Source organism: Carica papaya, chromosome 7, assembly GCF_054855325.1.
Source record: "Carica papaya isolate Zhongbai chromosome 7, ASM5485532v1, whole genome shotgun sequence".
Taxonomy (NCBI): Eukaryota; Viridiplantae; Streptophyta; class Magnoliopsida; order Brassicales; family Caricaceae; genus Carica; species Carica papaya.
The window spans coordinates 8926290-8953517 of NC_142315.1; the positions used below are offsets into that span (position 1 = coordinate 8926290).

Genomic DNA, 27228 nt, shown 5'->3' on the forward strand with positions numbered 1-27228 from the left:
TTTAATATTATCATATTTTGTACTTACCATACAATACTATACATTAATAAATCATCATAAAAATTATTCAAACATATCTTAAAAATAAAATAAATCAAAACATTAGAAAGGAAACAAATCAAATTAAATGATAAAATTATATCATTTATAATTAATTATAATTAATTAATTATTTATTTTTTCCTCTTATAAAACATATATATATATATAACTGTAATATTCAATTAAACATACAAAAATCAAAATCATTCTTAATATGATATCAAAGTTTTGTGTGTTAAAAAATTTTTAAACTTTTTTTGTAAATCTTATTCGGTCTCCATTATTGAAATAAAAAAAATCCAAAAAGGAGCAGCCTTCATAACCGACCGCTACCCTCCTATCGTCGACCATATACACCACCAGCTAGCTTTCATAGTCAACGTTAGAACCAACTGTCAGTCTTCAATAGCAGTCCATAAGCACACACCATTGTGCACAACTCACTCTATTGCCTTTATCGTAACCTAACGCAAACAACTTCATGTAATCACATGTTCTTGATACAATTCTTCCAGTAATCTTTTATTTTTATAATTAATTACTATTTAATTTTTGAAGGATGAGAGAAAGTACATCCGAAGTTATAAGAGCAACTTTCAACATTACAACTTTAAATTTTAATAAATTCAGAATAAAGATTGGAAAATAAAGAATTCGACTCGAGTTCCTGAAAAAATAAATATGTATTAATTTATTGACACGCTCAAGTATAACTTCTACCTCACAGAAACTAAATGTTTTAGATAAATCATTTAAAAATTATTAGATTATAAACTCAGGAGTCGTATGTCATATAATCAATACTTCTAAATATTTTTATATATATGTTCAAAATTTAAGTAACAAAAATATTATCATTACAAATGATTCTCTCAATATTATTATATATAAGGACGACATTAAATTTAGTCTTACTATCGTTCTCAAAAATATATTACATGTTTCTAAATTGTGTATTAATTTTGTGTCAGTAAGTAAACTATCACAAGACTTAAATTATTTGACTCTTTTCATTGTGAATTTCAAGACCAAATTTAAAAAAGATAATTAGATAAACTGAAATCGAAAAATGAATTTAGTACTTAAATGCACCTGAAGGATCCTTTTTTGCTATTATTACTGATCTCATAAACAAGATTTGTCTTTATTATAAAATAGTTGGATACCCATCATTCTCCATTTTAAAAGTAATGTTTTCATCATTATTTAAAAATTAAGGATATAAAAATTTATATTGCGATATCTGTGAGCTTGCTAAACATAAACTTGTTACATTTCTTATTAATAATAAACAAAATTTAGTTTCATTTTCATTAATTAATCGTGATTTTTGGGGATCATTGACCCTATAAACAAGTCAATAAAAGAAATGATTCTACCAACAAAGTATGAAAAATTTAGCTTCACTTGAGATATGAAAAATAACCGAGCTTGCCAGAATAGTAACTCACGATAACTTGATTTAACACGAGACTATCACAGGCTACATTGTCAAAATAACAAGGTGGCATAACTAGGAGAATTTTTATGTAGTACTCATTTGTTGATATCAACCATAAACCTTCACATTTCATGCTCACAAATTAAATAAGCTTCAGTAGCATAAATCCACATAAACAAAATTTATTTAAACCACGATAGGCCTTTCTTACATTTTCATATAAAATAAAAGTAGTATCTTGACCTGAAGCCACCAACTATCAAGCCAGCATTTAAATGAAGAAAAATGGACCAAAGATTTTCGGGAGCTACTAACTATTCAAGGCAGCATCTAAATGAATAAAATGGACCAAAAAGATTTTAGGAAGGTGGAGTTTAGCGTCCTTGATGAAACCAATAAATTTGGCATCATACTTGAAGGTGCTGACCAAACATTTTCACTAGTGACGTTTCATTTCTCGGAATATGTTTGCAACTCTCGGGGATAATCTTGGAAGAAATTTAAACAACTGCATCATAATAACAAAAATAAGAATTATCAAAAAGTAGAAACTGAAGAAAGCTGAAAAGTAGCAAAACTTCAAGTAATAGCACATAACAAAATAAAAATTCCCCTAGTGACAAAAGCATATGAACATTTTTGCCGTCAAAATGCATGAAATATTTTGTTGAAGTTAGTTTTCTACTGCTCCAAGTAATACCGGCATGAGGTCAGATGAAATGCACACTTCTAGACAATCAAGTGACTAGGAAGGAAAACATAATAGGACAATCACCATTTAATCATGTATTTTGCATTAGACCCTAGCTGATTTTGTTCTGTTTTCCACCAAAAAGAGGAGGAGAAAAAAGGTAAGAGGGTAAGTTCATCTCGAGAAATTAGTTCAAAGGATTGAAATTAACAATGGCTCTAGCAGTTATGCTAAAAATAAGAGGCAGAACTAGCTAACTTCCAGTGGCAAAGGCTCGTACCCATTCACCCAAGCATACTGACATGATCTTCTCATAGAATCAGGTCCTATAACTTTTATCCTGACTAGAGATAAGCAGAGAAATTGCAGGATATTTTATCGATACCCCTAAAGAGATATCCAAGTGAAAAATTGTAGTTTGGCTGAACAGATTTCAGCAATGTACATAGATCTTTTCTTAGAAATTTTGATATCAACTACATATTGTTCATAATAATTACATATAAAGTCAGAATGAAATTCTCTTATTTGTTTCTGCATATATTTCTCCAGCAACACAGGTAGATGTTTTGTTGTCTTTTTTGAAAACTCTCAGTGACATACTCTATTTCCCTAAGACAGAGTTCTACATGCTAAAGAAGAAACTAGTCTAGGCAAAGATTCTGCATGATTTGGTATGTGGCAAGAAAATTCTAACTACAAGCCCACTTTAGATATATTTGTACACAAAAAACATACCCAAAGCTTTACACATGCATCGATAATAACTGGCACGAAGCAAATAAAAATGGTTATGACTGACTGATCAACTTCAAGCCCATAATGGTCAACAGCTATCTCAGAGAGAGTCTGCCATCCAGATTCAGAATGATACCTGCAACCGTAAAATTGATACATCACTCTTACATATGTGGAAGAATAAAGTTACAGTAATGCAAACATGTCTTGAGTACTTGCTAATGCCATATATACAATAGAAATTTTTTCCTGCCAGGAAATGGAAAATCAAATAATAAAGAAAGAACCATATACTTTATAATAAATAAACAATCTAACATCAGCCTAGTCACATATGATACAACTATTGAATAGTTTGTCAACATAAGGCAGCTTATTTTTAAGAAGGATATTACTATAAATTTCACAAGAAAAGCATAAAACTTTACCCTAAAAAAATGTCTGTGATAAGTATAATAAGAAATGCTTTCCCAGTATCTGAAATATTATCTATTATTTTGTACCCTGTAAATTTCAGCAAAGCTACCTGCAAAAGTGAAGACAAAAAACAAAGGTAAACAAAAATGCTTTAGATATAAAAAAATTCAGCACATAAAATATGCAATTGGTAGCAGACATTAAAGATATAACATACTTAGATCCATGTGTAATTCATGGTCAAGTAGATACAAGCATAAAGGAGTATTTTTAACCATAATGTTTGGGATATTTAATTCTTGGAGTGAATGAGAGGAAAAAGTAGGATTTAATGAGAATAAAGTAAAGGTTAATAAGGATCAGTGAATCATCTAGATTGGTCTTTTTCCTGGAAGCAGCAAGATGTTGTATCTTAACCTCATCATGAATGGATGCTACTTATGCAAGAGAGCTGTAGCTGCATATGCCTCACGTTTCATACTACATAAAAAAATTCTCAGGTTTCATACATAAAATTTCTTATGCTACTTTGGTCTTTTGTTTAGAGTCTACGGACAGAGCTGCAGAGTCTATCAATCATCTACTCCAGTGAAGTGGGTTGTGGCTAGCTCAGCAAGAGAGGAGATATGGCTTGGAGAGGCATCCATGAGAATAAACGCTATAATAAAAATTTAGGTCTTATCCTTTTGGCTGCCTTACAAATAATTTGGAAAGAAAGATATGAGAATTGTTTAGGACATAAAATTGTCCTTTGATAGGATCAAGGAAATTTGGTTCTGAACCTTAAGTTTTTCTTATTAAGAATCATCATTTTATACTGTAAGGACTTGAGAGACTTTATTGATGCTTTCCCAAATTTCTAAATTTTTTTTTTTTTTTACAGATTGTAATCACTTGGTGCTATCTAATACTAAACTTTTTCCTTTAAAAACCTGTACTACCCATCTTAGCCCTTAACTGCCCAACCTACCAAATTGGTGATTAAGACAGTTAAATATCCAATTTACATTATATTTTTAGTAAAATTACCTAATTATCCATATTTTTAATATTTGTGTAACATAACTTTAGCAAGTCCCTACCTTAATTACCCTTTCCAGCCAGATACTGTTGAAAACTAAATAATAATTAGTTGAAACAAAAATTAGTTACAATTTTCTAATAATAAGGAAAAAAAATAACTATTATGCTTACTTGACTCTATTGACTATTATACTTACTTTACTCTAATCTTATGCTAGGAAATTCTACTTTAGTTCCTTAGTTAAAGAGCACTGGATTTAGCATAGTTTTGTGGTTGACGTGGTTAAATCACTTTTTGGAGAAAAAATGACAAAACCATCTTTGCTACCCAGTTGGCTGCCATTCTAGCACTCTCATGATGACAAAATCATCTTGGAAGCCAACACCGACCCTATGGTACCGAAGCTCTAATGAAATCTACAATTACCGAAGGACGAGATTGAGAGACAAGTAAAGGAGATGATGCAACAAGGGATTACTGGTTAAACAGCTAACAGATCATGGCGATTTCTTATGGACCATCATGCCCTTAACCATAGAACAATCAAGGACAAGTTCCTTACTCTACTTATCAAGTCTTGGAAGATTGCTTGGTGCTTGGTTCTTCATCAAGCTCAACCTACATCAGGATACCACCGATTTTAATGCATCCTTACAACATTGAGAAGACTGCCTTTGAAACACATAATAGTTATCACAACTTCTTAGTCATGCCCTTTGGCTAATGAGTGTACTGTCCACCTTCCTGAGTCCTCATGAACACTATCTCTTGGTCGCATCAGTGCAGATTTGTAAAGCTATCCTCCGATGATACCATAGTTTAAATAAAGCATGGGTTCACCTTGGGCATCTCATGTTTAGTTTTTTCCTTTACTTGAAAGCAATAGCTTGTTTCTGAAGAAGTCCAAATACCTTTTTGCACATTTTCAGGTTTCGTACTATGGTCACATAATTTCTTGTGACAGTCAGCCGCATATGCCTCCAATCTGCTATCTTGCAATGGCCTAAACCATTGAATCACTATCCATATTATTAAGGGTCCACTAACAGTCATGCAGCAGAAGAATTTTTTATTTGGACTACAGGTGCCAAACAGGAGGGCCCATCACTATTATTGGGCGGCCTGGGCAGGTTTAAACATAAGAAATTCTGATTTTCCTCCCAAGCATGGTCTGTCATGGGCCCCTTTTTTTGTGGTCCACATCTTTTTTGTGGTTCACAGTGAAAACAATTAGTAACAAGGGGTGTCAGAATGCCAAAAGAAAGTTCCATACAAGAAAAAAAGAAAACATACTAAATGATACTTACTTTACTCTGATTGAAGTATAAAAGAATGAACAATGAGAACCCAAAGACCATATCAGACCATATATTTGCAAATGCTTTACAGTTCTCTAATCTCCATTCGTCCCGCAATTCTAACCTGTTGAACGAACAAGAAACTGATAAAAAAATTCCACTCATACAATAAACTAAATTGTGAATTTTAAGTTTATCTGTACTTGCAATGAGGTAACCTCATAACCAATTTATGTGTATTACCAGCTGTAGCACACCAAAAAGTTCTAAATTTAATCTACAAGCATAGAGAAAACAGTGAGTTGCAATACGGGTTTTCTATTCTTTTTTTTTTAAAATAAACAAGTTTTCTATTCATCCCAATTACTTTGAGATTAAGGCTTGGTTAAGAGCTTGTTTAGTGATGTAGGACAAGCTAGGAGTAGTTTGCTTAATTCAGAATACCTTGATAATAGGTTTTCTTATAGAACACATTTGGAAAGAAGATTCCTAATCAAATCTGAGGGTTGGTTGCATCACAAACCTCAAGCAAAAAGTGCTTTAGATTCTCTTAGTGATTGTTATTTATCCTAAAGGAATTACAAGTATTTACATTCTCTAACTTAACAATAATCTAGTCATGATAGAAATTTTAATAGGAAACTTCAAAGAATTCTGTCCCAATAGAAAGTTGTTGTAACAGAATTTTTCTTTTTCAAATAAAAAGTATATTGTATCATCTATTCACCAGTGCCAAGGGGGTGCCACCCCTATATAAAAATCATTACAAGTCTATTAGTAAGTCAATAAAATTCCCAAATTCCGCAAAAGAAATAATAAGATGCTCCATAACTAAAACACCCAATATCTGGAGTTATCTATCTCTAACTCTAACAAAATCCTCTTCCACCCCTTAAAAGTTCTCTTATTTCTCTCCTTCCACACTACCCATAGAATGGTGAGGGAAATGAGATCCATGAGTTTCCTCCCTTTACTAATGTCTTTCCAGGCCCAAATCTCAGCTATTATCGTGGCAGATATAGCCCAACGAATTCCCAATAATCTGTAGGCCACTATCCATAGTTTGTGAGCCAATGGGCACTAAAGCATAATAAGCTACAAGATTCTGCCTCTCTCTTGCACAAAGAACAACTGTTCACCATAGTTTTTCTCCTTTTCCTCAATTTGCCAATTGTCAAAATATACTCGTCCTCTGTTTTCCATGCAAAAAAAAAACAACTCTAGGAGTAGTCACCATCTTTTTTTTAAAAATAAAAAGTGTAAAGTATTGTATTAACAAAGTACCAAAACGGGAGTACCACCCATGTACAAAAAATTTACAAAAGAGTTAAGATCTTAATGACATTTCTAAAATCTACATCGCTAATAATGTCATGACCTAACAATATAGTCCCAAAAAAATATAATCATTTATCTCTAATGCTATAAGGGCTGCTAATTCTGCCATCAAAAACTCTGAAGTTCCGCTCTTTCCAGATAACCCATAAAACAATTAATGAAATAATGTTTGCAATGTTTCTTTTTACATATAACCCATCTCAAGCCCAAATTTCCTCATGGACCGAACCCGCCATCACCCATTGAATCCCTAACAACCCATAGATCACACACCAAAAGTCCCAAACCACGAGATACTAAAGCAGCAGATGATTACATAACTCCTGAGCCAACAAACACATATAACACCCATTCACAAGAATCTGTCCTCTAGTTCTGAGTTTATCAATTGTGAGAAAATTCTCCCAACAGGCTTCCCACGCAAAGAAAGGGATCCTCGGATGGATATTCGTTTTGCAGATTTGTTTGTAAGGAAAGTTCCAGTGAACCACCGTAGTATCCTTCATTAAAAGTTATAGTAGGATCTAATCGAGAATCTTTCGGATTCCTCAAATTTCCAGACAAATATGTTAGGAGTTGAAGAGATTTGTTGTGAAGATAACACCTTAAGAATCTCTGCATGATTACTAATTTCCCAATCATTTAAGTTTTTTACAATCTTTATGTCCCAATTTACATTACCATTGGATTGTTGATACGCATCTTCAATGAGCATGTTCTTTAATTGGGCAATAGAAAAAATCATCATAAAACAATTTTTGAGACTACCCCTCTCCAGCCACTCGTCGGTCCAAAATTTGATTTTATTGTCTTTCCCCAACTTCCATTGTGAGCAAAGGCTGAATTGGGGTCAATAAGATAAGATCTTCTGCCGTAAACCTCTGCCATGCGGAGTAGAGAGTCTATTTCTCGGAATTGTATTAGGGTTACCTCAACGAGCCTCCACAATCCTCCACTACAACCTTTTATCCTCAATCATGTACTTCCACAACTATTTGCCAAGGAGAATATCATTCATTTTCACCATAGATTTAATGCCAAGACCACCAAACAATTGAGCCTTTTAACATCCTCCCAATTAATGAAATGATATTTATGTTTTCCATCAACATTCCCCCAAAGAAAGCGACATTGAATTGATTCTAGTCTCTTGTCCACCTTTGCTGGTATTGAAAGGGTATAGAGATAATAGATGGGAAGGTTGGCCAAAGTGCTTTTGATTAAGGTATATTTACCATCATTTGAAAGGAAGTTACGTTTCCATCCCGCAAGCTTCCTCTCAAAGAATTCCACAATCGGCTCGTAAGAGATAGTATCTTTGTATTTAGCCTCCAGAGGTAAACCCAAGTACTTAATGGGAAACCTAACTGCTTTACACCCAAATACCCTTGTAGACAAATTAGCCTCCCCATTCTCACCAATTCTGGCCAAGACAGACTTATCGAGATTAATTTTTAAATGGGATACAACCTGAAAACAAAGGAAAACACATCTCAAATTCAGCAAGCACCTCACATCTGATTGGCAAAATATGAGTGTATCTGAAGAATATAAAGAGTGAATGAAGATAGAAATTCTTTTTCTATATTTTTTCAGCACCGTAAGGTACCAATTTATAGTAATGTATACAACCAATTGCCTAACCATTTTCTGGGGAAGAGGGATGACAAAATTGATTAATGAGTACACCTCACCAATTCTGTTATCACCTCCACTAATAACAAGAAAGGAAAAACAAATTTGATTCTTTTATTTTCTACACTTCCCCTCAACTTAGTTTACATATATGTTGAGTAAACCTAGATTGTATATTATGTCATCAAAAGTTCTTCTTGGTAAAGCTTTCGTTAAGATATTTGCAATTTGTTGATTGGTTGAAATGTGCATAACTCCCATCTTCCAACTTCTTTTTAAGAAAGTATCGATCAATCTCCACATGCTTGATTTGATCATGGTGTACTGGATTCTTGACCATACTGATGGTTGATTGGTTATTGCACCAGACTTTTATAGGAATGTTATCAAGGACCTTTAATTCAACAGGTATCCTTCTCAATCATATCCCTTCACATATACCATGTGCAAGCGCCCGAAACTTTGATTTTGCGCTGCTACGAGATACCACTGACTGTTTCTTACTGCGCCAAGTAACCAAGTTTCCCCAAATATAAGTACAGTATCCTGATGTAAACCTTCTATCATTTATTGAGGCTGCCCAATCAGCATCGGTAAAGATTTCAACATCTTTTTTTATGATTTTTTGAAAGAACAATCCTTATCCTGAAGTCATCTTTAGATATCTCAGAATTCGGTATTCAACCGTCATATGTTCTTCAGTTGATTGATTCATGATTGAATTACTGTATTTACTACAAAACTGATGTCAGGTCTCGTATGTGTTAGGTAGATGAGTTTCGCAACGAGTCTTTGATACCTTGCTCTATCAACTATTTTTTTATTGTTTTCGGATCCTAGTTTGATGGTTGAATCCATAGTTGTGTTTGCAATCTTACTTCCAAGCATTTCGGTTTCCTTCAGGAGGTCTAGGACATGCTTTTGTTGAGATACTGAAATTTCCTTCTTCAACCTAGCTACTTCCATGCCAAGAAAGTACTTGAGTGCTCCGAGGTCTTTAATTTAAAATTCTCTGGTTAATAATTCTTTGGTCTTCTGAATCTCTTCAATATGATCTCTTGTCAGGATGATATCATTTACATAGACAATCAAGATAGCTTTCTTACCTGAGGTACAATGTTTGACAAACAGTGTGTGATCGGACTGACATTGCTCATATCTTTTTCGTTTTACAGTTTTTGTGAATCTGTCTAACCATGCTCTTGGATATTGCTTTAGACCATGGAATGCCTTTTTTACCTTGTATACTTTCTGAGGACTATCTGCTAGTTCAAACTCTGGTGGAATGTTCATGTACACTTCTTTTTCTAGATCGCCATTGAGAAAAACATTTTTCATGTTTAGCTGACAAAGTAGTCAATCAAGATTTGAGGCACCTAAGAGAAGTACTCGAATTGTATTGTGTTTGGCTACTGGAGCAAATGTCTCCTGATAGTCTATCCTATAGGACTGAGTATAGTCTTTGGCTACTAGGTGAGCCTTATACCGATTTATACTTCCATCTGGATTATATTTAGTTGTGAAGACCCACTTGCACCTCACTTGATGTTTTCCCGAGGGCAGATCTGTTAACTCCCATGTTCCGTTCTTTTCAAGTGCCTTGATTCCTCTTGAACAGCTTGTCGCCATTCAAGTATTTTTAGAACTTCATGGATTGCTTTTGGCCCTGGTGAGCTACTATCCAACCTGCACATAAAAGCATGATGTTTCGAATATAGCTTGTCTAATGAAATATAGTCCTGAATTGGATGTGTGGTGCATGTTCAAGTCCCTTTTCTCAAAGCAATAAGCATCTCAGTGTTAGTACCAGTAGTAGGGATAGAGATCTCATTACCTGTCAATTTCTAGGCACCTGGAGTAGGAGTAGATGATTGGCAAGGCCTGGTTTATTCAGGTGCTTTCCTTTTGTTTCTTCTAGTGTAAACACATAACTCATTAGTTGTACGTACTGTATTTTTTGTAACTGTCACCAATTCAGGTTATTTGTGTGAGGTTGTGGGTTCAGACTCTAGAGAGGGTGTATCTGGTGGATGACTCTATGGATAGAAAGGAGGTATATTTACATCCCATAATTGATATTTCTGAGTAAATATCTCCCCCCTAAATATCAATTGTAGGGTAAAAGGGTTGGTTTTCAAAGAAAGTTACATCCATTGTGTTATAAAATTGACGAGTGTCCGGAATAAAGCATTTGTATCCTTTTTTATTAGCAGAGTACCCAACAAATATGCACTTGATAACCTTTGGGTCAAGTTTTCCCTGAAGATGGGTATGAACATGAACATATGCCGAACAACCAAAAACTTTGAGTGGTAATGTGTTTAAGATATGAGTCAGGAAAGATTTGTGAAAGAATGGTGTAAGGTGATTTGAACTGTATGATACGAGAGGGCATCCGATTTATTAAGTAAGTGGCCGTGAGAACTGCCTCTCCCCATAGAAATTTGGGTACATGAGTCGTGAACATGATTGATCTACCCACCTTAAGAATATCTCTATTTTTTCTTTCGGTTATACCATTTTGTTGTGGGTATGTACACAAGAGTTCTGGTGGATAATGTCATGGTCAATAAAATATTTTCTAATGGTGGTTTCAAAGCATCTACAAGCATTGTCGGATTTCAACACTTGGATAGTAGTTTGGAATTATGTTTGGATTATTGTATAAAATTTTTGAAAGAGAAGTCCAACCTCAGATTTGTCCCTCATAAAGAACATCCAGATAATTCTTATATGATCATTAATAAAGGATACAAACCACCTAATTCCAGTGATGTTGGTGACTCTGAAAGGTTCCCATACATCGCTATGAATTAATGTAAATGGTTTTGAGGATTTGTATAACAGACTAGGAAATAAACTTTGAACATGTTTAGAAACTTAGCATACTTTATATTGAAATGAAATAGGATCATTTTCTTTGAATAGTAAAGGGAACAATTTTTTCAGATACATAAAATTTGGGTGTTCTAGTCTATAGTGCCACAACATGATATCATGATCGTTATTTAAATGACTTACAGAAACAGAGTTCGCACATACGACATTGTGAGTTTGTCTTCTAAAAGCATTACTTTGAAGCAGGTAGAGTCCTGAGCTCATCCTAGCATTGCCAATCATCTTTCCCGAGTCCAAATCATGAAATTCACACATGTTAGAGACAAACTTAGCAACACAATTTAAATCTTCACAAAGTTTGCTCAGTGATAACAAGTTACAATTCAGATTGGGAACATGAAGAACTGAACAAAAAGTTAAATTTGATGACAGGTTTACGGAACCTGTTCCTGCCACTTTTGAGAGAGAATCATTGGCAATTCTGATTGAATAATATTCTTTACAGTTGTTGTACTTCTGGAATAATGAAGCATCCCCAATCATGTGGTCCGATGCTCCTGAGTCTACAACCCAAACTTGCCTTTTTTTCTGAGTAAGCAGATAGGCCAAGAATATTACCTTTGTGTGCCACTGAAGCACTGATCGGGTAACTTTTCTATGACAGCATGCGTTGGAGTGTTTCCATTTGTTTTGGGCTAAAAGGGTTGCTCTCCGCAGCAGTCAGTGGAGTCATTGGAATTTCTTCAGCAACAGCGTGATTTCCCTGGTGCCTATTTGAGTTCTCTGATCTGGAGGACTTCTAGTCACTCGGCTTACCATGGAGTTTCCAACATCGTTCACATGTGTGACCGAGTTTTCTGTAGTGGTCACACCACGGTCTCGCCTTCTTCATGCAAGAATCCAGTGCTCTGGTTGTGAGCACAAACGCATTTTTAGTCTAGTGGGTGAGGTCTGCGTCTCCCAACATGATTTTTCTTCGGCTTTCCTCTCACGGAATCTCAGAGAAAGCTTCACGAAGGCTTGGCAGTGGCTTGGTACTTAGTACGCAACCTCGAACTTCATCTAAGTTTTCGTTTAATCCCAGCAGGAATTTGAAGACTTGTTTCTGCTCAACGACTGACTTGAAGATATTCGCATCTTTGGGACAACTCCACCGAACCTCTTCGAAGGCATTCAATTGCTGCTAGTTGCAGGTCAAAATATTACCGTAGGTTATGGAGCGTTGATTCAATCTCGAAGATAACAGAGGTGTTTTCCTTGCTGGAGTAGAATTCCTGAGTCGCTTCCCATATCTCATGCGCAGTCTCATAAAGAAAGAAGTTCTCTCTGATTTCGGGTGTCATTGAGGTTACGAGCCACGACATGACCATGTTGTTTTCAATCTTCCATAAATACGCATTTGGGTCATTCGCGGGAAGAGGTCTGAGTTCGCCAGTTAGATACTCATCGCAGCTCTTACCTCGGATAAACAACAAAAGGTAATTGTTGCCGTTTAGTTTGTGTCCTCTAATAAAGGACGAAGATGTTTCCCCCACACCGTGATTGATGGGTGTGTGGTGATAGGAACCCGAGGAGACCTCGGGTGGAGAAGACAATGGCTCACCTGTGGCCATTTGTGACTTCGGCTTAGCAAGGATGACTCTCTTGGATCAAGTATGCTCTGATACCATAAAGAATTTAGAGAGTGAATGAAGATAGAAATTCTTCTTCTATATTTTTTCAGCACCGTAAAGTACCAATTTATACAGCCAATTGCCTAACCATTTTCTGGGGAAGAGGGATAACAGAATTGGTTAATGAGTACACCTCACCAATTCTGTTATCACCTCCACTAATAAGAAGAAAGGAAAAACAAATTTGATTTTTTATTTTCTATAGTATCGTTCGCGAAAAATAGCCCTGATTAAAAGGCCATTTAGAGCTTTTATGACAATGATAAACAATAATGGTGAGAGGGGATCACCTTGTCTTAGACATTTGGTTGCACGAAAGAATTTTGATGGACCACCATTGATAAGCACCGCAAACGAAGAGGTGGATATGCAATGCTTCATCCAGCCTTGCCATCTCTGCCCGAACCCTAACTTATTAAGTATGTAACCCACAAAGTTCCAATTGAGATGATCATATGCTTTCTCCATGTCCAATTTACACAACCGGCCATTTCTGGGGAAGAGGGATAACAAAATTGGTTAATGAGTACACCTCACCAATTCTGTTATCACCTCCAATAATAAGAAGAAAGGAAAAACAAATTTGATTCTTTTATTTTTTACAGTATTGTTCGCGAAAAATAGCCTTGATTAAAAGGCTATTTAGAGCTTTCATGACAATGATAAACAATAATGGTGAGAGGGGATCACCTTGTCTTAGACATTTGGATGCACGAAAGAATTTTGATGGACCACCATTGATGAGCACCGCAAACGAAGAGGTGGATATGCAATGCTTCATCCAGCCTTGCCATCTTTGCCCGAACCCTAACTTATTAAGTATGTAACCCACAAAATTCCAATTGACATGATCATATGTTTTCTCCATGTCCAATTTACACAATCGGCCATCCTTACCCCTAACCATAAGGTCATCCACAGATTCATTAGTGGCCATTACGACGTCCAGAATGTTTGCCTTCCACGAATGCGTCATGACATTCCCCAATCACCTCGCCAAGCACCCTAAATAGTCTCATGACCAACTCTTTAGTAATCAACTTATAAATGCATCCCACTAAACTTATAGGTCTGAAATCTTTGGGATTCCTTTTCTTTGGGATGAGTGCAATGAATGTGGAGTTTAGAAATCTAACAAATTTTCCAGTTCTATAGAAGTCCTTGAAAACACTTATTACATCATCTTTCAGTAAGTACCAAAATGTTTGAAGGAATTTCATATTGAAGCCATCAAGATCGGGAGCCTTGTTGCCATCACAGGATTTTAAGCAACTCTCTACTTCTTCCAGAAAGAATTCCTCCTCCAACATACTAGAATTAGTTTTAGAGATTTTTTTAAACTCCAAACTGTCAAGGGTAGGCCTACCGCAAATCTCCTCATTGTAGAGCATCAATAAGTGGTCTGACCGCCCCCCTTAACTCCTCATTGCCCGAGATCATCCTATCTCCACACCAGATTTCATCAATGAAGTTGCAACCTCTCCTATGGGTGGCTAGAGCGTGAAAGTATTTTGTATTATGATCAACCTCTGCGATCCACCTTTCCTTGAATTTCTGTCTCCATGATATTTCCTCGTCTTTCAAAGTCGAGGCCATCTGTAACTTTTGTTCAACCCTCCTCTCGCACTCAACATCATTAAACCCATCACTCTCCTCTTTATCTAGCTCATTAATCTTAGCCATAATAGAATCAAACTTAACCGTTTCCTTCTCTCTCGCGATCTTAGACCATCCTTTGATGTCATTTTTCAGTTCTCTCAACTTAGAAGCAATCCTGAAACTTGCACACCCCCTAAAATTATAACTTTTCCATTTTTTTTCAACCATAGATCGAAAACAATCATTCCCTAACCACTTATTGTCAAATCTGAATGGGACAAGACCCCATTGGACACCATCAGCAATCAAGCATATAGGGAAATGATCAGAGGTGGGCCTAGAAAGAGTTTTTTGAAGGACCCCAACAAGTTGCGTCATAAAACTAACCAATATTAAAAATTTGTCAATCCTCACTCTGCTTATTCTATTGGACCAGGTCTATTGACCTCTAGATAAAGGGAGATCAATAACTTCAAGCCTATACACCTCATCATTAAATTCATCCATCTCTGAGACGATGTGTTGTTTCCACTACGTTCCCCCTTTCCTAAGACCATATTAAAGTCACCGCTGACAATCCAATTGCCATCCCATTTCACTTTACACTCGCCTAGCTCTTTCCAAAGGACATCCTTATCCTCCCTACTTCCTCTGTAATGAACACCCGTGAATATCCAAATGAGTCCACCTCTACAATTCTTAAATAGACAAGAGACCGAGTATTCCGCTTTTAAAATATCATTGCATTTCACAAAATATTCAATCCACAAGATGACAATGCCACCTACTGAACCCTTTGCAGGAATGCCATGCCATCCCAAATTATTAATGTCCCAAAGCCCCTTGATTACTTTCTCGATGTAGTTATCAATTTTGGTTTCCTGTAAACAGACGATCGAAGGATCCTATTTTCAAAAACAACCTCTAAGGACAAGCCTTTTACATTAGTTGTTTATATCCCCTAACATTCCAAGAGACAATCTTTTCAATCATTGACTTAATAACTTCAATTCCTCACCCATCCTATCCTCATTCCTTTTACCATCATAGTTAATAGAGGATTCCAATCTTTTTAGCTCTCTAGAGATAGAGCCCCCTTGTTTTTTCTTCTCTTTTAAATTGGATTCACCCTTCTTTCTTGCTAGCAATTTCTTATTTTCCACTTTAGAGAAAAATAGCAAAAAAATAGGTTCCACACCTTCAAGAGAAATTCCCATTGTTTTTTCGAATTTATGAATATTCTGCAATATTCAAACAGAACAGCCCTCTTCAACTCCATCCACCATATTAACCCCTTCTAGACTTAACTTCAGACTTTCTTCAATTTGTGGGTTAGGGAAAGTAACTAAAGCCTGACCTTCCTCTTCAACCAACACCATCTGCATATCCTTATCCAGAAAATCGTCGCCATGGGAGTCAGAAACAAAAAAATCAGCAACACTTACCTCTTCTTTAGATGATGCAACAGACCGAAAGTCATTATCATCGAGTTCCTCCAGTCTCCCATTACTAGTTTCGTTGTCCAAATCACCTAGATTTTCCGCCTTCTTCGTCCGATCACTCATACACAAGTCGCCATCACTCCGTTCGGGACGAACAGACGCGTCAAGACTTGATTTTGCATTTGAGGGTTCTTCTCGGGTCGGGTTGAAAACGCCCCGCACCGGACCAATAAAAGGACCCGGCCCTAAAGCATCTTCCTCTTTCCTAAACTGATCAGCAGACCATTTTTCCTTTTCCTTCCAGATGAACTCTCTCTTCGTTAACGGCCCACTTCTTTTAAATTTCTCTATTTTCTCTTGGCCCAGTAATGCTCGGTTAACCTTTTCAACTGGCCCATCATTACTGACCCTGCTATTATGTCTAAAACTCCTTTTCTACCTCTCCTTTCTGCGAGTGTGAGAAGTTGGGTCAGAGCCGCCCGTTTTCATGTTCGGAATCACCTGCCCTACCCGAAAACTCCTTCCCTCCACAGATCGCAGAGCAGCCGCATAAGATTGAAAGTTCCCGAAACCAACGTTGAACGAGATGGGGTAGCATAGTGAGGACAAATAATAGTGACGTTACAAGAGGAATCCGAGTGTATTGTGTTTGGTGCAGGATTTGAGGAGTCTGATTTTTGTGTTTTGGGGTTCACTTTTCGGCGGCTTAATCGGTTTACTTGCAAGTTCGTTCACAGCCACCACCAGCTTCCTCCATCCTTTCCATTGGATGTCGGGCGGAAAGAGAATCCGCTTCGTGTTTTGAATGCCTTGGACCGTCAATGCAAGAAACTCACCTCTTTTGTTCCTTCCATGTGCAAGCCACAGCTCATAGTTGTTTTCACCAGGTGTTTCGCCCAAGTTCCCAGTTTTCTGCTCCACCAAAACTTGTTAAGCCCTTCCAGGAACAATCTAAACTCGTCTCGTTCAAGGAATACAGATCTTCTGAAACCTCTCCCATTTTCGCAGACTCGCAAACATTTTGTGTTCCTTCCTTCACATATCAAGTCGAATGATTTATTTTCATTGTAGAGATACCGTCTGCCAAGCGAGCTCATAAGAATAGACCCACCTGTTCGGCTGGAATCGGCCAGAAATAGCTATTACAGGCAGAGTATTTTGAGAGAGTTTAGAGAGAGAAAGAGCAATGTGTAAAAATATTTACATTGAGGAGCAGTCACCTTTTATATTTGCTGAAATGGAAACTTAGGCTCTGTTTCTCTGTTCTTGATCAAGAAATTATAGTATGACTTGACTGTAAAGAAACCATCTTTTTTGAGATTCCAAAATAATTGATCATTGTTCTCGTTAAGGTTGACCATGGAGAGTATATTCAATAGAGTCTCATACTCGTTAACCTCCTAATCATTAAGATTCCCCACAACATTCACAATTCACTCTCTATTCCCTTCATTATCTCTATGACTTATAGACTGTGATGCCCTTATACCGTACTATAGAATAAAAATGAGGGAATTGCTCCCTGAGAACTCCCCTTTTAAGCCAGGTATCCTACCAAAAAATTAATTTTGTCCCCCTCGCCTACACTCCACTTGATGCACTCTTGAAAATTTATACCCATCCATACTAATTTTCTTTCACATCTCCATCCCGTGCGATCTTGTCCCCACTCTAGAAAACCAACTTTTATCCATAGTGCCGAACTTTACCTCAATCACTCTCCACCAAAGAGAACCGTTCTTTTTCAAGAATTTTTTTTTTTTTTTTGAAATACTTTCTTTCATGAGTCTCAATAATCATTTTCCTTGTAAAGCTATATTCATCTCAATAAAAAATCTCAACCCCAAGTCACCATGAGACATTAGTTTATGACCTCCTTTCAACTCACCAAATGCTACTTCCTCCTTTCCTCCATATACTACAAAGGAATCTATACTGGATAGATTCTAATTTTTTTGCCACTTTCATTGGTATTGTCAAAAGAAACATGTAATAAATAGGTAAGTTAACTAAACTGCTTCTAATAAATGTCGATCTCCTCCCTCCCACCCCGATAAAAGTTCATCTTCCAACTCGCCAATCTTCTTTCAAACCTCTCTATTACCGGATCCCATATCCTCTAATCTTTGTAGTTTACCCCCAAAGGTAAATCTAGATACTTGATGGGCAAATCCACCTTTTTACATCCAAGCACTCTTGCTCACTTTAGATCATCCCTCCCATCATACAGTCTTACCAATTTAGACTTGATTAAGTTAATATTAAGTTCTGAAACTACTTGGAAACTCAACAAAACGCATCTGAGGTTGAGAATTGCTCTCTCTTCTGGTTCATAGAATACTAAATTATCATCCATAAAAAATAAGTGTGCTACCTCCTCCATATGATAATCCATGTCCACATTCAAACATTTAAATAACTCCAACTCCCTCACTCTCAACAACAACTTATTCAACGCTTCCATCACAATGGTGAAAAGTAGAGGAGATAGTGTTTGAGACCTCTATAAGTCTTAAAAATAGAAGACGGATCCTCATTCACCATTACAAGAAAAGATATTGCAGTAATACACAATTCGATCCACTTTCTCCATTTGTCCCTGAACCTATCCTTAACACGTAATCGACAAAACCCCATTAACATGATCATACCCTTCTCCATATCTAACTTGCATAAAACTTCTTCCCTCTTTCGATATAACAATTCATCCACAACCTCATTCACCACAAACACTACATCAAAATTTGTCTGCCCTCCACAAAAACATATCGACATTCGTGGCAACTTTATCCATCACCTTAGACATCCTTTTGGCTAAAACTTTTGAAGTGAGCTTATACACGCTTCCAACCAAACTAACGAGTCTAAAGTACTTCATGTTTATTGCCCCTTCCACCTTGGCTATAAGAATCAAGAAAGAGGAATTTAAGAATTTAACAAAAGATCCCAAATCGTGCAATTTCTTAAACGTCTCTAAGATATCTTTCTTCATTTCATAATGCTAAGACTTTTGAATAAATCCCATATTGAAGCCATTGGGACCTGGAACTTTGTCTTTACTACAATGCATGAGTCTTTGGACTATTATAAAAATGTAGCTTATAAGAATTATTCGGGTGTATTTAAATTTAGCTATAATTAATTTATAAATGATAAAAATATTAATTAAGTACTATTAATTTGTAAATTCTAATTTATTAGAGTTAAATTAACTTATAAGAATTTAACAAAATTAAAATCAATATTATTCCAATTCTACTTATTCTAATAATAGTTCAAAGTGTTCTAAACTCTAGACTGTTATAAAAATTAAAGCTAAAACCAAGAACAAATAATAATTTGATGTCAAATAAGAAGATTGACAGGAAGGATAATGGGGGGGGAGGAATATTGTAGTTAAATATTACGTCTTTCATTAAGAACAAATTTATTCCACAATTTTGAAATTACAAAGTTGTTCCAACTTTTAACAAACTTTGTACTGTTCAGTTATCATTTTCGTTTCAACAGAAAGAGGACTGAACTCAATTATTCTGTCTAGTCCTACTATTTCCATATTACCAAACACAATCTTCATGCTTCTTTACATAATAGGTGTAAAATAATCTCTATTTTTCTAAAAGAAAAAGGAAGTATTTGCTCTTCCATTGGCTTATTGGGAGCCTCTTCATTAGCTAACTTCCCAGCGCCCTTATTTTGTGCTTGAGGACAAGCGTAAGAAAGAGAATTATATTATGTGCCAGGAAACAAATCGGTGGCTTGGTATAAGAGGGAGGACACATGGATGATTCAAGAAGAAGGATTGAAGTTAAATTTTCTGTTTTTTTATTGCTTTCTGATGGTTATCCTAAAATTTGGTCAGTTTTTGTTAGGTTTATTAATATAGTAAATCTTATTTAATATATGCAGTAAGTTAGTTTCTCTCGAATAAAAGTTACCTTGTAGAAACTGCTTCAATCACTCCCTTTATAGATAGCAAACAGAATTTGAATAAAAACTAGAAGAGCATTTTGGACGAATTTTATTTTAGTTGTTTTTTGTTATGATTGAAGGGTTCTCCTCTCTAAGGACCACTCCTAAATGATTAAAGATAAGCCATAAAGGAAGGAATCCAGCAAGAACCACATTTTTCATTAAAATTTCTCATATAAAGACCCAAAACGAGATCCAAATGCATGGATCAAGCAGACACCCGAACTACCAAGAAGACACATCAATGGATCCCAAAATTTTTTTAAAAAAATCCAACTACCAAAAGTAACCGTCTGTTAGCTCACTACTTGACCAGTTCTAGCACTACTTATCAGCAATTACTACCTGGGTAATTGACAAGCATCCTGTAATTCGGCATTATCCCACTACCAGGCACTATTCTCACTAGTAGAGTATCAATTCCTCCACTACTACGTAGGTTAGTTACTAGTAGAACATCTAGATTAGATGCTTCTGCTCATTCGCTACCCTTCATTACCATAAACTCTCCTTCAAATGGCTATAAGTCCAATTCAAAATTTAAGAAAACATGATCTATTATTTCAATCTATTGCTAACATTTTATAATTTTTTGATCTAGAAAGGCGCATCCTTTGCTGGCTGTTGGGTTTTGTGGCTGGAATGAAATCCTAGATTTTAATCAACAGAGTAATCACGTGGGAAAGGTTAACATTTTTGGCCACCTTATGAGCCAAAGCTTATGGCAATGATTCCAATATAGTTATCTCAGAACTTCATCAGAATTAGGAGGCAATTATTTTGTTCCCAGACTGAATTTTTTCCATGCTATCTTTATTTATTACAATTGTGTTTGATTCTCCATATTTGACATTTTAAGACGATATTTTCCTCTCTGTAATTGTACTCATTTCATTCTATTTCTAATAATACTTCGTTATCTATCCAAAAAAAAAAAATCAACATACTAATCCTACATACTGTTTGGGATAGAATGATTAGTACGGCCGCTTTTTACACTAAGGCTCATTGTTTCTTTTGGATTTTTTCTTTGTCAAATATGAAAAGGAATTGGGAGTTGTCTTATCTCAATTCTCTTTTTCTTCTCTTTCTTGTTTTTGTATTGTTTTCTTCCTTTTCCTGTGTTGAGGGTACCCTATCCTTCTTTATTTGTATTCCCTTTCAATTTTAATAATGTTATCTTTCTTGTCAAATAAATATTAGGTTTAGTTATGTTTATAATAATATTAAAGAAGAAACAAGCTCGAAATGTCTACTAACCCTGAGAAGTTGAGCATTTCCTTTTCTTCAATTATTCAACCTTTCTTAAGATTTTAATGATCAACAAAAGAATGTGCTAAAAGGTAAGGCCTTAGTGGGTAGGCAGATTAAAAAAGAGTAATAAATACACAATTGCCAGAGGAGCAAAAGAAATTGACAATCTTACGCTTTATTCCGCAACTCCCACCAGACTTCCTCATCTGAAAGTGGTGGAGATTTCCCAATCTCAACCTCAAGCTGATATCTTGCTTTCTCAAGTTTTAATTCCGTAACAATTTCAAGCTTTTGATTTCTTCTCACATCAAGCATCTGCGCAGCAAGAGGCACTTTCTTCACATATCTGTTTATATCAATAGTAAATTTATTCACATCAGAGCTTAAGACACACAGTGGTCAATATCATTAGTAGATTTTGTAAATTGCTAAAGATAATTATGCAAAGAGGAAGGTGCTTTTTAACTTTTTAGGTCCTACTAAAGAAGACTCATTAATATAAGTATGCAAAGTGACATGTATCAGAGATTGAGGAAGAAAGCGCCCAGTTATCCACTAGCAGTTAGTAAGAAGAGTAGATTAGGAGGTGTTCATTATTTTTTCCGAAGGAGATGCACAAGAATATCAAGGATGAATCTACTAATAGATGACACTTCATTTTAACTTTTTTGCTTTAAAATCAAGAACAATATTTCTGACGATATGTGCTTGCAGGTTTAACAATCTATCTTGTCTTGTTGTTAAGATTTTATTCTTATCAGTATTGAGGCTTCCTACTTATATTAGGACTAGTATTTCTATTCGTATTAGTCTTAGTATTCCTAAGTCTAATCCTATCTAGAAAAGACTTACTCGATACTCCATAAATACTTCTTTAATCTCCTAGAGATCATTGTTCAGTTACTCAATAAAATACTTTAAGAGCTTTCAATTTTCTATTTGCATGGTGCAATCAAATCCTTAAGTTTAATATTTAACATTTATTTAATGTGAATTTAAATAACCTTAAAAGTGATACCTAATCCAAGTACGCAAATTATCCCTAATTAATCCTACATCAGTTCTTCCAATATTTTTCTCACAGGCATTTGGTATAGAAAGGTAAACCATTGAGTTATAACTAGAATGTTTAAAAAGATTACCTGTCCAAAAAGGGCATGAGGATATAGTCGTGAACCACAAAATCCAAGGCCCATGGTATTAGTATCAAAATTGCCAAGAACTTGGCCTGTAAGATAGAAAACAAATTGAATCCTTAATTATCCAAAATGCTAAGAGAAACAAATCCTAGAATGTCTATTAGTATAAAATGATTCAAATTATAAGTATGGCATGTGAAAAGAATGTCTAATGTGATAAAATCCCTAAGAAGTTCAATCACCGTATCTTCAATCTAAAAGCCCCCATTGGCCAACAAATTATTGTTCAAGTAGTAATAAGAATAGATTTATCATAACAGCAAAAAGCTTTAGTAGTTGCTAAAGCACTTGTATCTTCAATAAGAATCATAAATTCAAATTCTTACCTTTACGCCAATTCTCTCTTAAAAAATAATTAAAAAAAAAACTTCTTTAGGTTAAAAAAAATTAGATTTATCAGCATCAACTTGTTGACTAAGAAGATGATAATTGAGAAAGTAAAACCTATAATCAATAAAAGGAGAAGACAGCTGGAATTGTAAAAAATAAATCAAAATGGACCCACAAGATTATAGATAATAACTCACGATATTTAGAACTTCAAAAGACTGCAACATTAAATTTAAGAATTCACTTAGAGAGAATTTTCATTTAAATCCATATAGAATGACGAGATATGTGCGATTATTTTAGAAACATGTAAATTTTAAGTTAACACAAAATAACCTACATAATTGATAACTCACGATTTTAAAACTTGAAAAGACCATTGTTTTAAATTCAAGAGTCTGCTTAAAGCAAAGTTTATTTTAAATCCACCTAATTTTGTAAGATTCATGTAATGATATTAAAGAAAGCATCTAACTGTAAATCTAGTAAAAATGACTCACAAGATCATGGATAATATATATTTTTTTTAATAAAGAGTATAAATTATTCATATAAAATCAAAAGCACCAAAAAGGTGCAATTTATATACAATATTTACAAATCAGTCAAAATATATGTAAGATTCCAAAAATCTTCACTAAAATAAAATGGATGATCCGTTAACAAAAAACTTAGGGTATGGAACCTTTTTTTTTTTTTTTAAATAATTAAGGTATGGAACCCATTATCCTTGAGTTCATCAAAGTTAGAACTCTCGGAAGTCCTTCTATTTCTCTCTTTCCCAATTACCCAAAAAATGGCCAAAGGGATGAGCCTTACTCTTTTATCCCTGTGAATTCCACTCCAAGCACATAACTCCACCAATTCAGCAATGACTCAATTCAAATCCAAATGCCCATAAGCCAACCTCCACAATCTCTGAGCAAACAAACACTATAAGAGAATATGATTACTAGACTTGCTTCTCTCTTACACAAGTAGCACTCGTTCACTAGAATTCCTCCCTCATAATGAGATTGTCCAACGTTAACATACACCCCGGAACAGCTTCCCATGTGAAGGCGGCAATCTTTGGAGTAGCCTTCACATACCAAATTAATATAGGTTACAATGCTTTGAAGACTATAACATTATCGAGATTTGTTTGAGACAATTTTTGTCTTTGTTGAATCCGCATAAGTTAGAAAGATACATGTATTGATATAAAGAAAACTACAACTTATATTATGAAAAATGGCTTACAAAATTATAAACAGTAGCTCACAATTTCTAGACTTTAAAGTACCATAAAATTTAGTCAATGGATTTTCCTTTTGAGTCCATGCAAGTTGCAGATAACTATGCTATGATAATAAAAATGTATTTATCTAACTCTAAAATTTATAAATAGCCAAAAATACTGTGAAAAATAGTTTGAAAAAAAAAATGTAAGACTTCCTTCAACAGAGGATAATATTTGTTAAATTATGCTCTTCAGTACTGCTTCACTTTTGTTCAAGTGCTAGGATTTTAGGATAAAGAAGTCATTTGTCAAATTATAGTATAAATGGAAAGGCTTGGTTATACAGGAAGAAAATTATTGAACCATAAAAGCAACATGAGAAGAATCAAAGTACTGGAGAAATGAAAAACAATGCATGCGAATGTGAATTTCCAAGAGACATTAGCAATGCATAAGAACCTATTAAACAATTCAGGCTTCAGCAGTAACAAAAGATGGTCACATCCGGACTTATAAAATTAAAATAGATTGAGAAAAAAGAATTACTCACCGAATTCAAAGAGGCATACTGGAAAACACGATCTTCATACAAAATATCCTCTTCTTGCCTTCCGAGAACCAAATCCCTCAGAGACTCTACTAACCCTCTTTCAGGGAAGAAATCGCTGAGATTCGACTGCAGACCCTCCCTTGAATCTATCCCCTTATCCCAATCCTGGCTCCAGGAAGAAAAAGAACGATCCGCATGTTCATCCGCATCCACAATCCAGTCCTCCCATCTCCTACTCTCCTCATTCCTCATATCTTCCTGTGCTTCCCTTAACTCGATAATAGCCTCTGCTCTCCTCCTCCATGCCTCAAACTTCTCCTCCTCCAACTCTTCCTCTTCGCTTGAGGTCTCGGAATCGTTCTCTAGCAAGTCATCTTCCTTTAAGCCAAGCCAGTTCCCATCATCATCGAAGAAGAACTTCTGCCACCAACTTCTCTTTTTCTTTGCATTCGGTATAACCCCACCAAGCCGTTTCCTTCTGTAACGAGATTGGGCCAAGCAACAGGATGCATAGGGTGAAGAGAACATGTTCCTTACCGGATTTTCTTTAATGAATATTAAATTGTGGCATAAGAGGATTGAATTGCTCATCAAGAACATGTGTAGAACCCCACATTTTTCAATTTCTTCAACGAGAAAAGCAAATAATTCCACATGCCATTACAATAACAGCCAAAGTGATCATTCTTGTTCTGGTTAAATAACGAGCAGAAACCAATTCAGAATTCAAGAAAACACTAGAAAATCACGCAGTCGTCGAAGCACACCGAGATGTCAGACGTACCGGCAAAAGGGGAGAATAAAACGAACAGTCCAGTACTACTCCGCCTAGCCGAGAAGATAATGACGGTTTATGAGAAGTAAGAACACTGGAAGAGCGCCTTTGAGAAGAGCAGTAGAAGAGCCAATACTGTGAATGGAAAGCTTAATTCAAAATGGTCATGGAGTTGTGGCGTTGGAGAGAAGCGGATAACGGTTGCTGATTGCAGTATTTGCATAGTACACTATTACATCTCTGCCCTTGCCCTCCTCATTTTTCTTCATTTTTTTTTGTTTACATTTTGACATCAATATTACATAATTGCCCTTAGCATTGTGATTTTTTATTTTTATTTGTATTTGTATTTTATGACTGAGACTATGTTTGGCGCAGAAAGAATAGTATAGCTCACGTCAATAGTACATAATATCTTAATTATTATCAAAAAAAAATATTTTTTGATTTATTGTTGATTATAAATAAAGCAATTATATTTTTTATTTGACATTATTGTATAAAAAGATGAAGCATATATCAAAATATAATAATGTTATTTTTTAAGTTTATAACAATAACAGCATCAATAACTTCATGAAAAATAATAATGATAATAGCAATAAAGATAATTGCAATTACGGTAATAGTAGACGACAACATTATTATTGAGTAATAAAAGTTGAAGACAAACAAAATTTAAAAATAAAATTAGTTTTATATAGCACCAATTAGATGAGTTGTAGCCCCCGGACCGGGAAAAAAAAAAAAAAAAAAAAAAAGAAAAGCCACGTCCCAACCACGTCAGCAGTCCCGGCCAACCGAGACCTGCCACGTGGCAAAACCACATCGTTCCAAAAAGGGCCACGTTGGCGATCCGCGTGGGCGCGATCGGACGGCCCAGATCGAGCGTGCGATCGGACGGCCCAGATTTAAACGCACGGACGGCCCAGATTTAATCAAAAACGGACGGCCCAGATTAAAACAAAATGGACGGCTGAGATCAAAAGGCAAGGGGTTATAAATAGAACCCCCACACCAGACCACAAACCCCAGCCGCCTGCCACTCGCCGGAGAAGACGAACCAGAAGTCGGCCGCCGCCACCCGCTGCCGCACCGGAGGAACTTCCGACCGCTGATCGAGGTAAATTTCGTACCCCCGACTCATTTTTCCACGCTGATTCCTCATGTGGCCAAATCGGAGCCAAAATCCCGGCCAAACGGCCGGAATACACGGCCGAAGCCCAGCGGCGCCGCCGCGCCCTTCTCGGTTTTTGCCTCCGATGAGGCCCTTCCCGGCCTCCGTTTGATGCAATTTTTATATCACCGTGATCACCATTCTTTTCTCTACAGGTTGACCGGAGCCGAATCACCAAAACACGAACCTCGCCGGAGAGCCGCCGCACCCGAGAGCGCCGCCGCAGGTAAGCTCCGTTTTTCTGTGATTTTTTTGCCCCCCGAGGGCCCTAGGGTTGTTTTCTCGCAGGGACCGATGCGAGTGTGGCCGAATTCGGCCGGAAACGGCCGAAAACAGCCAACCCAAGGCGAATCACCGCCGTCAGCGGCAGCGCCGTCGCCGGAGCACGGCGGAGCCGCCGTGCCGGAGTTGCGATTTGGGCCGAAAGAGGCCCTGGGCCTAATTTGGGTTTTTTTTGGAACACGTGCAGGTACCAGTAGTGCGTTTCAGTTCTCCGAGGAAAATTCAGGGAAAATTAGGGACAGCCTGCAAGCGCACTGTGAAGCCGTGTTCGGACCCCGAAACGAGTAAGGA

At 36.0% G+C, this 27228-nt stretch overlaps 1 protein-coding gene across 1 annotated transcript; it reads right to left on the bottom strand.

Annotated features, from left to right (window-relative positions):
• Positions 1-1640: 1640 nt before the first annotated feature.
• LOC110811347 (CemA-like proton extrusion protein-like protein) lies at positions 1641-25712 on the bottom strand. Its single transcript, XM_088208321.1, has 8 exons — positions 25488-25712; positions 24704-25395; positions 22545-22630; positions 21575-21748; positions 5661-5775; positions 3341-3438; positions 2913-3048; positions 1641-1991 (listed from the first exon to the last, which is right to left on the bottom strand). Exons 2-8 carry the CDS (start codon positions 25301-25303, stop codon positions 1923-1925), a joined length of 1278 nt encoding a protein of 425 aa, XP_088064447.1. The 5' UTR covers positions 25304-25395; positions 25488-25712; the 3' UTR covers positions 1641-1922.
• Positions 25713-27228: the final 1516 nt, after the last annotated feature.